The sequence below is a fragment of the Homalodisca vitripennis genome, unplaced genomic scaffold (assembly GCF_021130785.1).
Source record: "Homalodisca vitripennis isolate AUS2020 unplaced genomic scaffold, UT_GWSS_2.1 ScUCBcl_1395;HRSCAF=4965, whole genome shotgun sequence".
Taxonomy (NCBI): Eukaryota; Metazoa; Arthropoda; class Insecta; order Hemiptera; family Cicadellidae; genus Homalodisca; species Homalodisca vitripennis.
In genome coordinates, this window is record NW_025777507.1 from 45,550 (window position 1) to 67,017 (window position 21,468).

General features: G+C 33.4%; 2 protein-coding genes across 2 annotated transcripts; one reads left to right on the top strand and one right to left on the bottom strand.

The window, feature by feature from the left end:
• Positions 1 to 4,730: 4,730 nt before the first annotated feature.
• On the top strand, positions 4,731 to 7,455 carry LOC124371413 (putative nuclease HARBI1). The gene is made up of 2 exons (XM_046829743.1): positions 4,731 to 4,973; positions 6,567 to 7,455. Exons 1-2 carry the CDS (start codon positions 4,731 to 4,733, stop codon positions 7,365 to 7,367), a joined length of 1,044 nt encoding a protein of 347 aa, XP_046685699.1. The 3' UTR covers positions 7,368 to 7,455.
• On the bottom strand, positions 4,972 to 7,854 carry LOC124371414. Its single transcript, XM_046829744.1, has 2 exons — positions 7,477 to 7,854; positions 4,972 to 6,241 (listed from the first exon to the last, which is right to left on the bottom strand). The coding sequence occupies exons 1-2, from the start codon at positions 7,852 to 7,854 to the stop codon at positions 5,738 to 5,740; spliced, it is 882 nt and encodes a 293-aa protein (XP_046685700.1). The 3' UTR covers positions 4,972 to 5,737.
• Between the last annotated feature and the right edge of the window lie 13,614 nt (positions 7,855 to 21,468).

The following is a 21,468-nucleotide window of genomic DNA, read 5'->3' on the forward strand; positions in this document are numbered from 1 at the left end:
ATAGCTGAAATTTTCCTTCATTACAACTGATTTTTGCTTGTTCTATTAGTATGTAGTGAGTTTTAATTTTGTATGTAAGTCTAATTTTATTATAAGCATGCAATAAAATAGTGATTTTGTTTCTAGTCTCGTAAATATGTTTGTAATTAATAATTTAATAAAATAAGCATAACATTTTTTATGCAGTTTTGTCTATATACAAATTCAATGGTTGAGTATTCATTGTGCAGTATTTCTTTGTCTAATACATGTATTTCAGTTAAAGCAAGTGTTCTTTTAGAATAATTATTCCTAATATTTATGTATTGTAACGCTTAATTGTCATTTTACCTTTTTTCCCAAAAATCCAGTTTTAATTGAACATGGTATAACGCAAGGTTTTTTTTGTTGCTGTGACATATCATTTTGAGTCGATGTTTTGATTCGCATATCCTCTAAAAGAACACATATTTTTAATAATTATTATTAACTTTTTTAATAATAAGTATCTTTAGTGTGGTTAATTTTTAATAGAATTTCAATGTATTTAAGTGTTGTTAGAATAATCTTTCTATGATGTATGTAACATGTAAAATGTTTAAATAACGATTTAATCTATTTTACTTTAAAATTTAAGTTTCCAAAATTAATAAAACTTAAAGAAATTGTTTCAATTTTGACTACGAGTATAATAAAATAACAGAATAAATATTACTCAATCTTTAATGATGCACAATTAATATAATAAAATATTTAATATTAGCTTAATATTTATATATTAGTTGATATCATCCTGAATCAAGAAGAAGACCAACAGGGAAGGGCCAGAACATCGGCTGACCATGGTATGATGCATTGTTATTATTGTTGTGTCATATCATGCTCAGTGAGTGCTTTGATTCGCATTTCAGCCGAGAAAACACCGCTCATTTATATTCTTATTATTCACTTTTTATGTTTGCAAAGTAAATATTTCATTTTATTAAAGTGTTGTTATGAAATAGTAATGTTATGGTGTATGTAATAAAAAAATACTTTTAATAATATTTTAATCTTTTTATGTTTTAAAATTTTATAGTGAACATTTAGTCACAGTTACAAATTTCTCATTTCCCAAGAGTAGTATATTGGAGATCGGTTCAACATTTTTGAATGTGTTAAAAAAACAATAGAGGAAACTAGAGCTTTCTATCTCAATCCAGAACAAAATTAAATGGAATTAATTAAGTTAAAACCATGGATGGATCCTGCTCAACCTTCAAGGGACAAAGATATAAAAATTAAACTCAAGTTATCCCTCTAGGAAACAAAAGCGAACCATTTCCCCAAAATGGGCTCTATTGGACAGTTTAAAATTTGTGTCACGTAGTCAAGTGCAGATAGATCTGATGTATCTTTGTGGCCACTCTACTGCCTATCCAGCGATTTGTAAGAATATTGTATAAATACTCGCGGACAAGCAGGTCATAGTGTGGAGGTGCAGCATCCTGCTGGAACCAAACTTCATTACAGTTGCTGTTTGCTACTTGGATAGCTGTATAAACCTGATTTTGTAACATTTCCTGGTATACCTCGGTATTAAGGTTTCCATAAATAAGAAAGGCCCCAACAAACTGATCCCTCACGGTGCCAAGCCACACGTTTATTTTCGGAGTGCTGGGTATATTGCTCTCTTATCCAATTAGTTTAACATCAGCCCAATAACGAGCATTGTGTCTGTTAACGTTACCTTTAACATTAAAGTGGTTTCATCTGAGAAAGCAATTTTGTTCAATCTAATTGTATTATAATCAATGTTCCGCATCATTCATTCACAAATTTCTGCTCGTCGATCAAAATCGTCCTCACTTAGCTCATGAACTAAACGTATTTTGTACGCTTTATAACCACTGTCATGTAAGTCTTTACAAACAGATATTTCACTTATATCTAATATTTAAGAAACATTTCTTGTTGAGGTATGAGTATCTTCTACAACAGCGTCTTCTGTAAAACGTCAAGTGAAAATGCTTCGTTTGTAGCCGATTTTAGTAGTTCAGGTTTGGAGTGGTCTATAAAGCTGTCTTTTTTGTTGAAAAAAATTGGAAAAGATTTTTTGAACTCCTGGTTTCACCCGGTCTCCGTATCCTCGCATGATAAGGATCATAAAATGCTATTGTTCAATTAAACACCCTATTTCAACGTAAAGTACAGCAAAAACACATCTTAACTTTTTAATTCCAACCAGAAACTGAATATGATACTGGACTTCCTCAGAACTGATAACATAAGGGAGGTCTGCCCTGCAGCAGGTGAAACAGATTTGAGTTTTCAAGGCTAGTTGTTGACTGTTGAAGTTATTTTCCCTTCTGAATGTAGATGTCTATGTTTTGCCTCAAATATTTTTTAGTTAATTTTATGAGTTGCCAATTTATACTGGGTTGAGATAGAAAGCTCCAGTTTCCACTGTTCTTCTTTTATCTTGACCTTTCAAATGAGGAGTCACGAAATTTAACTTTCGCATTGGTGATGATGATCATGACAGTCACAGGACTTTAACCGGCACAATCCTCCTGACATCTGGTTTATTTCACTATCTGAGCCAACTGTGAATTAAGACGTTTGTGAAAATATGAGAACTTTGAGTGCGTTTATAGAAAGGAACTATATAAATAGCACCTATGCTTACAATATAACCGTAGGCACATAAACAAGGATTACAACATGAAACCGGAATATTTCTTCCCGCCTTTAGAGTCTATAAATAAAAAAACAAATTTAAGAATCATGTATTATACAACTGTCGTCAAACCTCAGGACTATAAAAGTTTATTTAATAATTAAAATCTAAACCAAAATTGTGTCACATGTGGATTTGTGAGCGTCTAATATGGAGAATAACAACAATAAATATTATATTAAAATAAGTACGTGCGTAGCTTAGGTATTTTAATGATGGCTCTTTCTGTTGTTTACTGCAGTTTTTTACATTGAAAAATAATCTAAAATCACATCTGTTACTACAACTACCAGAAGTAAATTAACCTTTAGAGGTCCAACGTTTTAAAGTTATTTTTTGACAATACCAAAAATAGTTACTGTCCTATAAAAAAGGGATTTGCGCAAAAAACGCAGCTAATGTAAATGTTTTAAACAGTTTCAAATATTCATAACTTCATTCACGATCAATAAACATTTATGTAAAATATTAATAAATTAAATAATATACAACTGCAGTTACACCTCGAGAGTGCAATACTTAATTACTACAATACAGTATACACCAAGTTTAAATTGATTAACATATCAATAATTTATTTGCGTTCTAGTCTATATTTTTGTTCAAAGAGAAATTTGTGTGGATAAAATTAAGGTGTGGCTCATATACTACAGTACAAAATCGTGAAATATTACGAAAATATTTTTTTTATTTAATATGAACAATGTTACCTATAAATAAATAAAAGAACATAAATAAAAAAATATTGTAAAGGTTTGTTATTTATAAATGTAGTTAATCAAGAAGAAGACCATCATGGGAAAGGCTCAAGACGTGGGTGATAAACCCTGTGATGCAATGTGTTTATTATCATTGTGTCATTCGGTGTATCAGTTATGTTTTGATTCGCAAATTCATCACAAGGAAGACCAAGACGTAGAAGAAGTTATCTATTAGACCACTTAATTAATATTATTACGTAATTCAGTATATACGGAAAATTCCATGATTTAGAATTATAATTAGATTTATGTAATTTTAAATGGCTAATGTTTTGACACATGTGTCTATAAATGGTACAAGTGTGACATGATATAGAATCACTTTTTAATAGTTTGTTAATTATTATAGCAATTCTTGTACTTTTTCTTCTATGCCAGGTTATCAATTGCACAACTTAATGCACATACAGTTACGATTAATATAATAGAATAACTATTTCATAAGTTATAATTATACACAAGTTATATATATCTTATACTTAATTCTGAGATTAGCTTAAAATTTTTACTTTTTACGAAGAAACATACGTTATAAAATTATAATAAAAATAGATTCGTCTAATATTATAGCTTATATACCAACGTTTTTGGCGCATAACATATGCAGGCACGTATCTTGGAAGATAGTATTAGTAGATTTCCGGTTTTTTCCTGCTTTTAAGATACCTAGATTTCTGGGTTCTACAAAATTTTCAAAATTTTATCTGAATCTTTTACAAAACAATAACTTTCACATACAAAAAATTGATAAATAATAAGAATTCATCTAACCGGTATTATGATGCATTTAGAATTTTAAGGCCCCCCATCCACTTACAGTTCGAACTGCAGTTCTTGACTGCAGTCAGAACTGTGAACGGTGGACTGTGGACTGTTGAAAAAATGTTCACGTCAGTACGGACTGCAGTCGCGGACCGCAGTCCGTTCGGTGGCGTGGTTGTCGTGGTCAGTCTTTCCGGTGTTTTGCCGTAGGTGTGTACTTTGTAGTTATTATTCGTTATATTATTTATTATATTTTTAGTTATATTATTCGTTTTTGTGGCTGTAGGAAAAGTGCATTCTAAGTTCTTATCGTATGTGAAGTTAAAGTGCAATGTCTACGTTTGAAGATTTGGCAGCATACGCTGTAATAGCGGTAGCTATTAAAAAACGCAAGAAACGAAGGCATCAAATGTGGAAAAAAGAATGGCTTCAGAGGAAGAGATTTAACCACGTTCACCTTCTTAGGGAGCTTGAAGCATATCCTAGAGACTGGAAAAAACTACTTAAGAATGGACGAGAAAACGTACTTTGATTTATTACGTATAGTAACACCATTGATTACCAAACAAGATACAAAAATGAGGGAAGCCATTACACCACATGAAAAACTGACTGCGACATTGCGGTATCTAAGCACTGGCAGAACAATGGAAGATTTAAAGTTTTCAACGAGAATTTCCCCCCAAACATTAGGAAGAATAATTCCAGAGACCTGCTCAGCTATTGTCAAGGCCTTGAATGACTATTGCAAGGTTAGTAGCCTAATGTGTGTTTCAAGTAGTTTTGAAAAATCCAAAATATGAAACCAGATAAAAGTTAGAAAAAGAAATAAAGTAGGTCTTTGTTGTTTTCGAATGCCAACATACTGTTAAGAAATTACAATATTTTTAATCTGCTTATGGATTTGTTAAGGTACATAGCCTACACATTGTATTATGTCACTACTTTTTGCTAATTTTAAATTACAACTCCAGTATCTCTAACGATTACGAGTTCATTTCTGTGTGCACACAACATTTAACCATTTTTATAAAGTAGTAAAAGGTAATGAAACTCATACAAAATTATTGTAAACATTATATTATCCATACTTGTATTTGTTGCGTTGTACAAACAACACATTTACTTTTTATAACTAAGGAAGAAAAAGTAAAAAATCAATTTAATTAATGTAAGTATAAAGATAAAAAGTAATACGTACCTATGGTGTATGTTTAACCACAAATGAGTAAAGTAATAATTATAAAAACTATGACACTGTCAAACATAACATTGCAATCTAGTATTACAAACACATGGCAGCTCACAACAGTACCGCATATGAATAAAGATTAAAGTGTAATTTTAATTGAGTGCAAAATATTTTCACCACAAACAAAAAAAAAATAATAAATGTAATTTGTTCAACATATAACTCTCAATGTACTCAACTACTGGAGTAGGCCTACTAAAAAACCGCACAGCTTGGGTTGTGAAAAGTTTACAGGTTTAAGCCTACTTGTTAATAATAGAACACTTAATTTAGATTTGTATAGTTGACACTGAAGCCAGACATTGCTGTATCATCATACATTGGTTCATAGGTTGATCTACCTCCTGAACTTGGGGTAACACTAGCTGCCGATGGTGTTGTGGAACTTGAGTAAAGAATACCTGGGTTAACTGTAGCAAATCGTGTTAGTCCACCTAGTTCTGCTTCAAACAGGGCATCATTAATGATTTTCTGCGCATAAATCCTTTGCTCATTGTTCAGCAATCTCAGCTTTTGAGCAACGTTCTTCCCAAAGGCGTCGTAGTGATCTTCTTCTTTTGTTGTTGCCAGTCGTTGTCCAATATTAACCAAGACTTGATCACACGGGGACAATTTTTTTTGCCGTTTAAAAGAATCTTTAGGTTCAGGTGTTGCAGAGGTAATATTGGAAGCGGTTCGAGCAACTTGAGGAGGATTCTGTAGAGATTGGGGCGCTGGTACATTTTCCTCAGCATCTAATGGTTCTTTTTGTGAATCGTCCAGCATCTCCTGTAAAAAAAAAATGTTTGAAAAAAAATGTCAAAATCCGTGACTTTTCGCGGATTTCCTTTATTTCCGTGCCCGGTAGACACCCTGTCATTACTTAATAATGAACCACAATATCAATAATGATTCAGTTATCACCACAGTACATTCTTAACTACTTATTTATTACTTTCTCAAAATATTATATTGAAAAAATTACAGAGGGGGTGGCGAACGGAAAACGAGGGGTGATACGGTTCTCGATGGGTTTGATTTCATTAAAATTTGTTCCGTACAAAAAAACGCTGGTCTGAAATATGACAGCTGACAGTTTATGAATTGTTTTCAGGTACCGAATACAGCCGAGGAGTGGAAACAAATTGCACAGGAGTACGGGGAAAAATGGAATTTCCCCAACTGCCTAGGCAGCATGGATGGAAAGCATATAGCCATAACACCACCACCTGGAAGTGGTTCTTACTTCTATAACTATAAGGGTTTCCATAGTCAGGTACTTTTCTGCATTGCTAGTGCAAACTATGAAATAATTTATTTTCATTTTGGTGTTAATGGCCGGGTATCTGATGGAGGAGTTCTGAAAGAGACAGACTTCAACAAGAAACTAACAGATAAAAGCCTCAATTTACCTGAAGAGGGCATTGTAGACGGCGAAGCTCTTCCATACGTATTCATTGCAGATGACGCCTTCCCCCTAACTGAGGTCATAATGAAACCCTTTTCCTATAGGGTTGCAAACAAACCTAGAAAGGTATATAACTACCGACTCTCAAGAGCACGCCGAATGGTCGAAAGTGTTTTTGGGATTCTCGCTGAGAGATTTCAGGTTCTACAAAAACCAATCACCTTCATTGACTTGAAGAAAGTGAATAGTGTTGTTGTTGCGTGCTGCTACCTGCACAACTATTTGCGTAGGACAATCCCTCAAAGGTACTCACCTAAAGACTGGTTGGATTTAGATGACGACGAAGTTGGTGTGTCTAAGCCTGGACCAAGAACCAGCGATCACATGGCATTACAAGTAAGACAAACCGATCGCCCAATGGCTAGTGCAAAAGAAGTAAGAAATAAATTTGTTCATTATTTTAGCAACAAAGGAAAAGTGGAATGGCAAGACAGATACATCTCTTAGTTTATAATGATTATTTGAAAACAAAATACCTCCGATGACAAACTGTAAGTTAGTTGTAGCATTGTGAATACATTATTTAACCGCAAAACTAGTAATTTAATTCTCTTACCTCGTCTTCACTGACTCTTCCTTCTCCTAAGTTGGAAGTCCCTCCTAGACATTCTTCCTGGTCAATAAGAAACAAAAGTTCTCTGTAGTACCACAGCTTTGGTACATATATATCGTCTGTACCACTGCCAGAACGTTGAGAGGCTGTTACCTTTCTTTGTTCCTTACGAAATGCACTTCTGATATTGTTTATCTTCTTCAACACATCGCTTTTTGTTGCAGTACTGTCAAACCCTTTCACTACTAATAGTAAACTACGGTGGGCTGCTTCCTTCTTTTCCCTATTGTGATAGTCTTTTGACTTAACCTTCCATACACATTCATGTTTCCTAAACTCCTCTATAAACTGTAAAAGATTATCCTTCGACCAACTGGCCATGATTGCCGCGTCACAAACAAAACAATGCGCAACCACCAAACGCTCACCACTCAATGACGCATGAGGCCGACACGGAGCAGCTGAGCTAGCGCATGCGCATATCTCGCAGCTTGGACTGTCGACTGTGGCCTGTCACGGGAGCCTCCACTAACTAGCAGTTCCGCCTGCAGTCCGATCGTTGAACTGTCGCACCGTGCGACAGTTGACAGTCCAACGATTCGCCTGCCGGATTCCCCATCCACTTACAGTTCTAACTGCAGTCCCGGACTGTCTCAGTCCAGGACTGCAGTTAGAACTGTAAGTGGATGGGGGGCCTAAGCATATTACATTCTTCGCAATTTAACATTAAGGTTGGCGATGATGATCATAATTGTCACACGACAATAACCGGCAAGATCTTTGTTGCTATCTGGTTTATTTCACGATCTGAGCCAACTGCGAATTAACATGTTTGTGAACATTTGAGAACTTTGAGTGCGTTTATAGAAAGGAACTATATAAATAGCACCTATGCTTACAATATAACCGTAGGCACATAAACAAGGATTACAACATGAAACCGGAATATTTCTTCCCGCCTTTAGAGTCTATAAATAAAAAAACAAATTTAAGAATCATGTATTATACAACTGTCGTCAAACCTCAGGACTATAAAAGTTTATTTAATAATTAAAATCTAAACCAAAATTGTGTCACATGTGGATTTGTGAGCGTCTAATATGGAGAATAACAACAATAAATATTATATTAAAATAAGTACGTGCGTAGCTTAGGTATTTTAATGATGGCTCTTTCTGTTGTTTACTGCAGTTTTTTACATTGAAAAATAATCTAAAATCACATCTGTTACTACAACTACCAGAAGTAAATTAACCTTTAGAGGTCCAACGTTTTAAAGTTATTTTTTGACAATACCAAAAATAGTTACTGTCCTACAAAAAGGGATTTGCGCAAAAAACGCAGCTAATGTAAATGTTTTAGACAGTTTCAAATATTCATAACTTCATTCACGATCAATAAACATTTATGTAAAATATTAATAAATTAAATAATATACAACTGCAGTTACACCTCGAGAGTGCAATACTTAATTACTACAATACAGTATACACCAAGTTTAAATTGATTAACATATCAATAATTTATTTGCGTTCTAGTCTATATTTTTGTTCAAAGAGAAATTTGTGTGGATAAAATTAAGGTGTGGCTCATATACTACAGTACAAAATCGTGAAATATTACGAAAATATTTTTTTTATTTAATATGAACAATGTTTACCTATAAATAAATAAAAGAACATAAATAAAAAAATATTGTAAAGGTTTGTTATTTATAAATGTAGTTAATCAAGAAGAAGACCATCATGGGAAAGGCTCAAGACGTGGGTGATAAACCCTGTGATGCAATGTGTTTATTATCATTGTGTCATTCGGTGTATCAGTTATGTTTTGATTCGCAAATTCATCACAAGGAAGACCAAGACGTAGAAGAAGTTATCTATTAGACCACTTAATTAATATTGTTACGTAATTCAGTATATACGGAAAATTCCATGATTTAGAATTATAATTAGATTTATGTAATTTTAAATGGCTAATGTTTTGACACATGTGTCTATAAATGGTACAAGTGTGACATGATATAGAATCACTTTTTAATAGTTTGTTAATTATTATAGCAATTCTTGTACTTTTGCTTCTATGCCAGGTTATCAATTGCACAACTTAATGCACATACAGTTACGATTAATATAATAGAATAACTATTTCATAAGTTATAATTATACACAAGTTATATATATCTTATACTTAATTCTGAGATTAGCTTAAAATTTTTACTTTTTACGAAGAAACATACGTTATAAAATTATAATAAAAATAGATTCGTCTAATATTATAGCTTATATACCAACGTTTTTGGCGCATAACATATGCAGGCACGTATCTTGGAAGATAGTATTAATAGATTTCCGGTTTTTTCCTGCTTTTAAGATACCTAGATTTCTGGGTTCTACAAAAATTTTCAAAATTTTATCTGAATCTTTTACAAAACAATAACTATCACATACAAAAAATTGATAAATAATAAGAATTCATCTAACCGGTATTATGATGCATTTAGAATTTTAAGCATATTACATTCTTCGCAATTTAACATTGAGGTTGGCGATGATGATCATAATTGTCACACGACAATAACCGGCAAGATCTTTGTTGCTATCTGGTTTATTTCACGATCTGAGCCAACTGCGAATTAACATGTTTGTGAACATTTGAGAACCTTCAGTGAGTTTATAGATAGGGACTATATAAATAGCACCTCAGATGACTGCATAGTCGTAGTAACGTAAACTAGGAATAAAACGTGATTATTCAAATCTGTAGTTATGTTTGTAGAAAGGGACTATATAAATAGCACTTCAGCTGATTGCATAGCCGTAGTCACGTAAACTAAGATCAAAATGTGATTATACAAATCTGTAGTTATGTTTGCAGAAAGGGACTATATAAATAGCACCTCAGATGACTGCATAGTCGTAGTAACGTAAACTACTAACAAAATATGATTATACAAATCTGTAGTTATGTTTGTAGAAAGGGACTATATAAATAGCACCTCAGATGACTGCATAGTCGTAGTAACGTAAACTAGGAACAAAATGTGATTATACAAATCTGCAGTTATGTTTATAGAAAGAATTTGTTTGTTGCATTGAGGCAAATACAGATGGGGAACAAAGAAAGATTTGAATTATTTACGTGTAATTCGAGTATACATTAATTGATTTTTTTTGTATTTCCTTAGAAAGTTTAATCTATAAATCACAGAAATGAAGATAAGATATTGCAATATGTAGGCCAGTAATTGAACGATAGTAATGGCGTATTTATAATAGCTTTGGATATAAGCATTATATATCCGATAATAATTATTCTATAGGATGCAATATGTTTGATATTGCATCGTTAGCATAATGAGACTCAGGTACTGATACGTTTCTTCACGTCTGTTCCAGGAACAGAAGAGGAGTCTTCCAGACATAGCTGTAGGAGGTAGGACCAATTATCTCTATATTGCTTTGTATGGGTGGTAGACATTTCTTTTCTTCTCATATTTTTGTTATAGTTTAATTGGCTGGTTTGAGGCTCTTTTGCAGGTAGTCAAGCGATTATAAGTCACACATTATAATTTCATTGTTTATATGTTTTAAAATTTTTTACTGTACAGATAATAAGTTCTTAAACGTGTAAATTTCCTCGTTCTGACTGTGTTTTACTCATTGTTTTGTATCTAAGAAATCAACTAAAACGCAAACTCCTAATTTGGTATGATATGCATAGTATAAATGGACAAATTAGTATAGCAGTGTGAATTAATATTTTTAAACGGCAGAAAATGTTTTAATCGAAAAGCTAGATGTTTTAGCCTCATTAGAATAAGATTAAATTTCGAACACTTCTGCGACTTTATTTTCGTATAATTTTGGAATATTTCTAATTTTACTCGTAGCATTTTTAAAAGTTAATTGGATTTTTTCAAATGTTGTATTGGTCATTAAATAACTCGAACCAGTATTTGCTATACAGTTATCGACAGCTATGCTAAGTGTGCAGCTGGTCGAAATTGAAAAGTATCCAAATAAATAAAATTTAAAATGATAATTATTTGTGATTATAGTTTGTCCAAGGTCGATACACTTAGAAGCGACCATCGGACATGAAAATAATAATTGTATCAACGTCAGACAACTGGGTGAAGAGACTTAAGTTTGCCACTTGAACGGTGTTTTGGTTATATGACACTCATTTAACATTGAATTACGGGTCTGACGCTTGGCTTAAAAATAATACAAAAATTAAAAAAAAATTACAACTTCAATATTTTAGCCCCTAAAACTAACCCGGGTGATAATCGATTTTATTTTAGACGAAGTTTCTCTTTTTATATATTATTTTCTAATAATACCAGGTGAAGTAATTATAGACCCCAAAACCACCGATAAAACTAACCATAGTATTTAGTTCATTATATACCAGATAGATAACGCCACACCACGTGTCGCTAAGCAGATTTTGTTGAGGTTTTATGCATGGAAAATTTATTACAAGTTCAAGTTTTATTATTAAACAACGGAGATATAAAAACTCAAAAAGAATCGTTATAGAGTGAAAAATTAAGAAAACATCTTTATAATAGACGTCCATTTTTTATATTACCAACTCTCTATCAACAACTGGCACATTTTACATCTTTTACGATATTTTTGTTGAAACGTAAAATTAGATTTGTTTGTTAAGAGCCTTTTCGTTCATTAAAACTTTCTTAATACAAATGTGTTTTCAATAATTAAAGTTAAACATCAGCAAATCGCAATTCACCTTAGCCCTCTTTAAGTCACTGTTATAAATGGACATGGATTTCTGGATTTACGGATCTTGATTTAACATTAGTTGACTGGAAATAGTTCTCCACTTGTGTTTCCGACATAACTTGAGATTATTACTGTATTTATAATGTTTCGACGTTGTATGAACTTCGTAATACATTTTTCTCAACGTTTTGTAAAACTTAAAATCTGTAAATAGAATTGTATGATGAGTATACATATTTGTATGCAATTTATTATATTTTTGTATTATAATATAAATGTACTGTGTAAGTGCTTAGACGTATATGTTTTGTAGTGTCAGCTTACAATTCTTGACCATATTTTAGACGTTATTTAATGTATGTAATAAACATGAAATAGAATCAGCCAAAATGACTCTGAATTTGTAACTTTCTTACGCGCCTTTAAATTAACAACAATTTATCGCTTTTCGATGATTGTTTGGAATTTTCTACCAAATATATGAGTTTTAACAACTATTAAATCTTCCTGGTATAATTACCTAGTTTGTTGTAATTACATGTACAGAGCCTGGTTTATTGTTGCTCTTGTATGGTCTGGAATGAAATGTTTTGATATTTAACTAGTTATTGCATTGTTATTGGCACGTTTTATTATTTATTCCTTTGATACAAATTCTTTATGTAGTTATCTATAGTTGTTATTATATCTTTATGTTATGTTACTACTTAGGTTTTCTGTTATTTAAGGCCACTTTTTGTTGTATTTATATTTACTAATTGTATGTAATAGAATTGGGGTTAACAAAAATTGCATTTTGAAAATTTTTTAGCTTAACTATATTGTGGTCCCCGTGCGCCTTCTTGTTACATTAGTCCGCAGTAACTTAAACATGTTTTGAGCGTAGAGGGTAAAGCTTAAAAACTGGGGTTTCCTTGCACTTCTCACGCTGCCGGATAGTACAGTGGCCCGGGTCAGTTCAGCTAGCAATAACCTGGTTACCCTATCAGCTGGATAAATTCCCTTTAGTCGTAGTAGTACCTGTTGGCGACCATGATGCGACCTTGAGGGAGACCGAGGCCGCTACTCGTCGGGACTGCCTGTGTTTTGGGAGCAATTTGGCGAAAATTAAGTTCCGTCTGCGGCTGATCAGGTCTGACTTTCACTACTGGGTTCAGTAAGGGGGAGGGGGTGATAATCTCCTACGCGTTCAGCTACGAGTCCTGCTGAGTCTGATTTAGATAAAAAGGGGAGATAATAAGGGTTCTAGTCCAGAAAGAAACCTCTCTGTAGCACCCAGAACACCAAATAGAAGTCAATTGGAGAAAAAGAAACTTCGGTAGAAATCCCTGACGAAGCGTCCGAGAGGCCTTTTAGTCAGACCGTCGGAGGGTAAATCCTACGCCGATGTGATGGGAGAAATCCCCTAGAAATCTAAGCCTGATGGGAGGGGCGTCGTAATCAAGCGCCTAACGAAGCCCATGGCGGCGATCATCTTGACAAGCTCGGGGAAGCCATCGGGAGTAAGCCCGCTTTCAGAGCCGACCTTCAATCCATCTTGGGTGTTAACGCGACAGCCCCCTTCCTCGAATCCAAGTCGACGCTGGAAGTGAGGGACTTAGACGAATTCACGACCTAGACGGAGATAGACGACGCCGTCAAATCTAGCCATGGTGACGCCATCGAAGTAAAGACCTTCGTACCGAACTTCACACCATATCCGCTGTTGTCGACACAATGTTTCCGTCTCAAACCAGTGATACAAGTTCAAACGTTCGGAGATATTGGTGATTCCTATGCGAGAACGTTGTGCAGGCGACCCTCAAGCTTGGCCTGGTTATGGCCAGAGTCAACTAGTGGATGCAGTTTCATGTTCTGTCCCTCGCGATCAGCAAGACAGAGATAGTATTTCCTTTCAAAGAGGAGAATTCCCCCCGCACTCTCCCTGCAAATAGACAATGTCCAACTGGAGGCCAAGCCTGCTACCAAGTACCTCAGGGTGATGATTGACAGCAAGCTTCTCTTCGGAGAGCAGGTGCAGTGCACCGCCTACAAAGCCGCTTGTTGATGTCATCAGATCAATTTGTCCTTGTGTACGAAGCTAAGGTCTAGGCCCACGTCTTGTAGAAACATGTTTACCAGTTCTCCCGAGTCCAGCGTCGTGTAACGTTAAGGGTCGCCCCAGATCCGGTTTCCGAACCAACAAGCGACCTACCTCTGGAGGACCGAGGTAGACAGAGATACTGCTGCCTAAGAAGAGCGAGACCTCAGTTTTGACCGCCGGTAACGCGTTTGGGAATCCGTGTAAAGAAGACGTTATACCTTGAGACTCATCCCGGACATTCGACCATGGGTGGAACGGCAGCACAGGAAGGTCTATTACTTTGAGAACCATTCCCTCTCGTCCACTGGTTATTTTGGGTCTATTAGTTCAAAAGTGGGCAAAGTCGCCAGCTCGGCCTGTCTGTTCTGTCCTGACACTGCAGACACAGAGCAGCACACAGCATGTGCGGCGGTCTTCCCTCTGCTGAGATCGGCGTCGCGGTCACTCTCGAGAACGTCATTGGAGCTGTGCTCCAGAGAGAGGATACCTGGAACTGTGTGAAGCACTGTGTCCAGTCTGTACTGGGGGTGAAAAAGGCGTAACTTTACAGGCCTAGCCCGAATTAATATACTAATTAGTTCCAGTTTCTTAGCCGGTAGTCCGTGGAACAATGAGGGAGTTCGGTAATATTTAAGGGAAAAACAAATCTCTCAGTGTGCACTAAGAACATTTTAACCTCCTTCAAAGAAAAAAAACAAAAAAACCATTGTTCTAATATAATAATTGCGTTTAAGTGACATTAACCGTAGACTTCAAAAGTGTGCGTGGATGATCAAACGTTGTTTCTCTAGAAAAATGACAATTCTTCCATAAACTTTCTATTTAAACCAAAAACAAAGATTTAATTTGTGGATGACGTTCTTCACATTGTTTCTAGGGGTGTTTCTTAAAAAAGGTTTAGCCTAGAACGATCATGTTGACTACATCTGTACTAGAGTCTCCACAGGCATATATGTCTTGCGCTATCTAGAACAATTCTGTTTCAATTGTCTCTATGGCCCCATTTATTCTCATTTTGTGTATCGAGTGAGATTGTGGAGACGTTGTGTTAGAAGCATAATTGATGGTGTCGCTTGAATAATAAAAACGGTAGGAATTGCTGGAAAGCAAAATTACAGAGAGTCGTGCAAAACAACATTAGAGGAGTTGTGAATGCTGACTTTCCTCAATATGCCTCATGTAAAAGTGCAGATCAGGGTGTGCTTTGATATGTGGCGGGGACGTTCTTTATTATGACACTAGAGGCAGGGACAAATTCTGAATGCAATTGTTGGAATTGACGTTGTCTCAATTCTATATATTTCAATTTTTTTAATTTTTGTCATTAAATATTTAAATCCATGATTTTATCAATTAAATAAATAGTGGCAATGTTCTTATAATTATTTAACCTAAGTTTTTTTCAATATTAGTAGAACAAAAGGAAATTTTTATAATATTGGCTGGGATTAAAATATCCGTAAACTATAATAAGACACAAACTTATATGATATATTAGCTAACATTAACATAACATTTAAATGTTTGTAAGTTTTATTTACATTTTCCCAACTTTTAATCGTCATGAAACAAGAAGAGGATCAACAAAAAATGGGATCAGGATTCCGGTAGAATATGCTGTTACGCAATGTTTATTGTTGTGTGATGGTGTTTTTCTGCCAGAGTTTTGATTCACAATTCGTCGCAAGGGAGACCTCGACTTTTAGTAGTTATTGTGCATTTGTATGTATGCAGCATTTATTTCAATTTAATACAGAGTTGCCACTGAATAAGTAATTGCAATATTTTCTATATTTACAATTTTTGTATTTTTTTAACATTTGTCTATTTAAAAATTAGAAGAACATTTTGGTTAAGATTACAATTAAGGTAGAATATATAACACGTAAGTAATAATAATATACAGCTCATAAGACACATTATAGCTAAGATTTAAATTTTTGTAATTTTTTATCGCCCTGAATCAAGATGAGGACCAACGACATGGGGCAGACATAGAAAGGGATCACGACATCGGCAGTACTCGGTCTGACACAATGTTCATTGTTGTTGTGTAGGCCTGTTTACCGCTGGAGTTTTGATTCGCAATTCACGTGAATGAAGATCAAGATGTTGACAAAAGAAGACAACGATCACTACCACTTAACTATACTTTATTATAACCAAACTGGCTCTCACTTGTTCAAAACTGGCTTGCAGTGATTGTAAGGTGGATTTTCTTGGCTCTTGCTTGAAAATGAGTAAAGCCGACATAGCATGTATCTCTTCGGGTGATGTTGTGTGGAGATGTGATTCATGTCAGGCAATAAGGAGGAAGAACATGAGATTGGACACCCAGACTACAAAAGAGGAAGGAATAACCTTGGAAGATCTTTTGAAAGTGGTTAATGAAATAAGACATTCAAAAAAGAAGCGAATCGGATGTCAATAGGGCTTATGAAAATCTTAATGACAAAATAGATGACAGCACAAAAATGCTAGCTGATCAAAATACCAAGTTGGAAGGATACCTAAAAGTCATGGAAAGCCTGACACAGGAAAATGTGCAATTGAAGAAAAAATTTGCTGCTCTTGAAAATCGTGTAGAAGAAATGGAACGATATTCCAGAAGTAATTGTGTAGAGATACACGGGATTCCAGAGGAGAAGACAGAGGATGTTGTGAGTGTGGTGAAGGAGGTTGGAAAGGCGCTAGACATGCCCATCACGGACTATATAGGGAATAACAAACAACAAGCACAATCGTGCAGTAATTTTCAGGCAATAATTCTTTTATAGATGACAACATAGATAAGCTGTTTTATTGGAAATACATCTGATTGTCGCATGACTAAATTTAAATAAATAAATATGTCCTAGAATAACAGATTTTAAAACAAACTCGTCCAAACATCAAATACATGACTCTATGCTATCCGTAGGTAGGCCTGAATCTTAAATTACAATTTATTTGATCTAAGAGTACATGTAGTGAAAAATATTTATGTTTGTAATAATTAAATGTTGTTGACTTACATTTTGCTTTCAATCAATCTAAATTCAGGACTGCAATCTCAATTTAGAGTTTTTATTTTTTATAAAAATATATGTGTTCGATTTACTTGCTTTTTGGACAGTTGTATCATGTATTGTCTTAAATTTTAAAAAAAATGATTTAATACCAACATAAAAATCATTAAATAATATTTATTTCACATTCAATTACCATTTTGGATGATTAGATCCTAAATGAACAAAGTGTAATAAAACAGAACATTAGTCTGTTAACAGAGAGCTTTTTAACATATGTAATTAAAAAACTACAATAACAATAATAAATCTGTCTTGAACGTAAATCTGCTAAACGACGGGCCCATCATTTGTCTACTTTAACTCTCTTTATTCAGTTGTCTAGTTGTGATAGAAGAATTATTTATGTGTCTGACATTTCGGTTTAAGTTTAATCCCGCTAAGATAACATTTTTCGCCCTTCCACGGCAACCTCCCCATTTTGACCCTTACCAAAACTACTATAGCACATGATATATGTTTTTGTTATTAAATATTTCTATATCGATTATAGAACAACCAGGTGCGTGTTTTACGGTGCAATTTGTATTTGGTTCCTGGACTATAAGGAAGAAGAACTTGTAACAAACTTTATTTCGCAGCCAAATTTGTATAATATATAAAACAATAGTAACGTATGTCTTTTGAGGTGAATGATCCATCCTTGTAAATTTTCACCACTGGAACTTCTGACCATCATAAAATGCTACTTTATTGTATAACTTAGACTTGTATTGATTAGTGAAACTAAATAATAGATTTCTTGGAACGGAGTATCAGTAGAAATGAAACACCTCTTACTTTGATCAAACCTGCTTTTCAGATAGTTTTGATAACGAAAAGAGATTTAAAGAATTGATCTGTACTCTACTAATCCCCTAGCAATAAGCATAGTCATCATATACAACAGTTCATCAAATCACATTTTGTGTACTCTGAGACCCTTTATATAAAGGTACGGTATTAACAGGGCATTAGTTTACAGCAAAACCGTAAAACAAAACGTGAAAACGGAGTATTTCCTCCCGACTTTAGAGCCCAACAATATTAAAAAATAAATTTGTAAACTATACAATAAACGACTGTAGTTTAAACTTAAGAGTATACTTTTTTAAATTATTATGTGCTAAATAAGTGTACATATGTGTTTAAATTGGTTTCTGTTCTAATATATATTTTCGTTCGAATAGAAATATGCGAATCACGTTGAGACATGAATTAATATGGAATAAATAAATAAAATGAGATATGTTCGTAAAGCTTTTATTCATTAATTCTATAAATTGTTTGTCTTTGAGTTTCCTATGAACATTATGACTCATGACTCATAAAAAAGAATAACCGAAAATTATTTTTTTAAAATCAACACAATATATGAGTATCGCACATAGACCAAAACTTTGTATTGTTTAGGTTTTTTAGTTTGGTATAAGTAATGTCAATGATTTTTACTAGTTACGTTTATTTTACAATCCTTTCAAGGGCTGTAAGATCCTGAAGTATAATAAAAATAATTAGTAAACTATACAGTAAAGACCTGAGTTTTAATCATTAATACAATAGTTTAATAAATGATTATGCTCAAGTTTATGACAATCGTTGCACATTTGGATTTTTCAGTTTATAACTGTAAATAAACTTAGTTTAGTATTAGCTAAAATGCTTTGTTTAAAGAATTTTTTTATTGTTTTCACTATAGTTAGATTCACTGGGACAACAGATCTTTTACATTTGACCAGGAGCATTGATCGTAGGATGTTCAGAACTTGTCTTTATTAAAACATGATTTTCTGTATAGCCGGCAAAAAATTATTCAATATATTATCTAGTTCAAATAAAAAACTAGTTATTTTGTAACCAGATATTTCTTGTTTCTAAAATTAACTGAATAAGGAAGGCTGGATAGCTGAAATTTTTTCTTTATTACCCACTGATTTTTGCTTGTTCTATTAGTCTGTAGTGAGTTGTTTATTTTGTATGTAAATCTAATTTTATTATAAGCATACAATAAAATAGTGTTTTTGTTTCTAGTCTCGTAAATATGTTTTCAATTAATAATTTAATAAAATAAGCGTAACATTTTTATGCAGTTTTGTCTATATACAAATTCAATGGTTTGAGTATTCATTGTGCAGTATTTCTTTGTCTAATACATGTATTTCAGTTAAAGGAAGTGTTCTTTTAGAATAATTATTCCTAATATTTATGTATTGTAACGCTTAATTGTCATTTTACATTTTTTTACCAAAAATTCATTTTTAATTGAACATGGTATGGACGCAAGGTATTTTATTGCTGTGTCATATCATGTTGAGTCATTTTTTGATTCGCTTATCCTCTAAAAGAACACGACCATTTTTAATACTTATTATTAATTTTTTTATGTCCAAAGTAAGCATTTCAATGTATTAAAGTGTTGTTAGAATAATCATTCTATGATTTATGTAACATATAAAATGTTTAAATAATGATTTAATCTTTTTTACTTTAAAACTTAAGTTTCCAAGATTAATAAAACTTAAGGAAATTGTTTCAATTTTCACTATAATAAAATAACAGGATAAATATTACTCAATCTTTAATATTGCACAATTAATATAATAACATATTCCATATTAGCTTAATATTTATATATTAGTTGATATCATCCTGAATCAATAAGAAGACCAACAGGGAAGGGTCAGAACATCGGCTGACCATGGTATGATGCATTGTTATTATTGTTGTGTCATATCATGCTCAGTGAGTGTTTTGATTCGCATTTCAGCCGAAAAAAAAAAACACCGCTCATTTATATTCTCACTATTTACTTTTTATGTATGCAAAGTAAATATTTAATTTTATTTAAAGTGTTGTTATAAAATAGTAATGTTATGGTGTATGTAATAAGAAAATACTTTTAATAATATTTTAATCTTTTTATGTTTTAAAATTTTATATTTCCAAGATTAGTAAGATAGTAAAATTGTTTTAATTTTTGCTAGTTTCAAGATAATAGAAGAAATAAATTTGTATATATTCTTGTAATAAACTCGGGACACCTTTCTAGGAAATAGAAGTGAACATTTAGTCACAGTTACAAGTTTCTCATTTCCCAAGAGTAGTATATTGGAGATCGGTTCAACATTTTTGAATGTGTTAAAAAAACAATAGAGGAAAACTAGAGCTTTCTATCTCAATCCAGAACAAAATTAAATGGAATTAATGAAGTTAAAACCATGGATGGATCCTGCTCAACCTTCAAGGGACAAAGATATAAAAATTAAACTCAAGTTATCCCTCTAGGAAACAAAAGCGAACCATTTCCCCAAAAATGGGATCTATTGGACAGTTTAAAATTTGTGTCACGTAGTCAAGTGCAGATAGATCTGATGTATCTTTGTGGCCACTCTACTGCCTATCCAGCGATTTGTAAGAATATTGTATAAATACTCGCGGACAAGCAGGTCATAGTGTGGAGGTGCAGCATCCTGCTGGAACCAAACTTCTTTACAGTTGCTGGTTGCTACTTGGATAGCTGTATAAACCTGATTTTGTAACATTTCCTGGTATACCTCGGTATTAAGGTCTCCATAAATAAGAAAGGCCCCAACAAACTGATCCCTCACGGTGCCAAGCCAAACGTTTATTTTCGGAGTGCTGGGTATATTGCTCTCTTATCCAATTAGGGTTAACATCAGCCCAATAACGAGCATTGTGTCTGTTAACGTTACCTTTAACATTAAAGTTGATTCATCTGACAAAGCAAGATTGTTCAATCTAAACTGTATTATAATCAGTGTTCCGCATCATTCATTCACAAATTTCTGCTCGACGATCAAAATCGTCCTCACTTAGCTCATGAACTAAACGTATTTTGTACGCTTTATAACCCCTGTCATGTAAGTATTTACAAAAAAAATTTCACTTATATCTAATATTTAAGAAAGATTTCTTGTTGTGGTATGAGTATCTTCTGCAACAGCCTGTAAAACGTCAAGTGACAATGCTTCGTTTGTAGCCGATTTTAGTAGTTCAGGTTTGGAGTGGTCTATAAAGCTGTCTTTTTTGTTGAAAAAAATTGGAAAAGATTTTTTTGAACTCCTGGTTTCACCCGGTCTCCGTATCCTCG

What these genes read in the sequence shown, in the direction of transcription:
- LOC124371413 (XM_046829743.1), top strand. Translation starts at nt 4,731, where the DNA reads ATGGACGAGAAAACGTACTTTGATTTATTACGTATAGTAACACCATTG. An exon ending in CCTTGAATGACTATTGCAAG is followed by an intron (nt 4,974 to 6,566) that starts GTTAGTAGCCTA and finishes AATTGTTTTCAG; the next exon opens with GTACCGAATACAGCCGAGGA.
- LOC124371414 (XM_046829744.1), bottom strand. Translation starts at nt 7,854, where the DNA reads ATGGCCAGTTGGTCGAAGGATAATCTTTTACAGTTTATAGAGGAGTTT. An exon ending in GAAGAGTCAGTGAAGACGAG is followed by an intron (nt 6,242 to 7,476) that starts GTAAGAGAATTA and finishes TTTTTTTTACAG; the next exon opens with GAGATGCTGGACGATTCACA.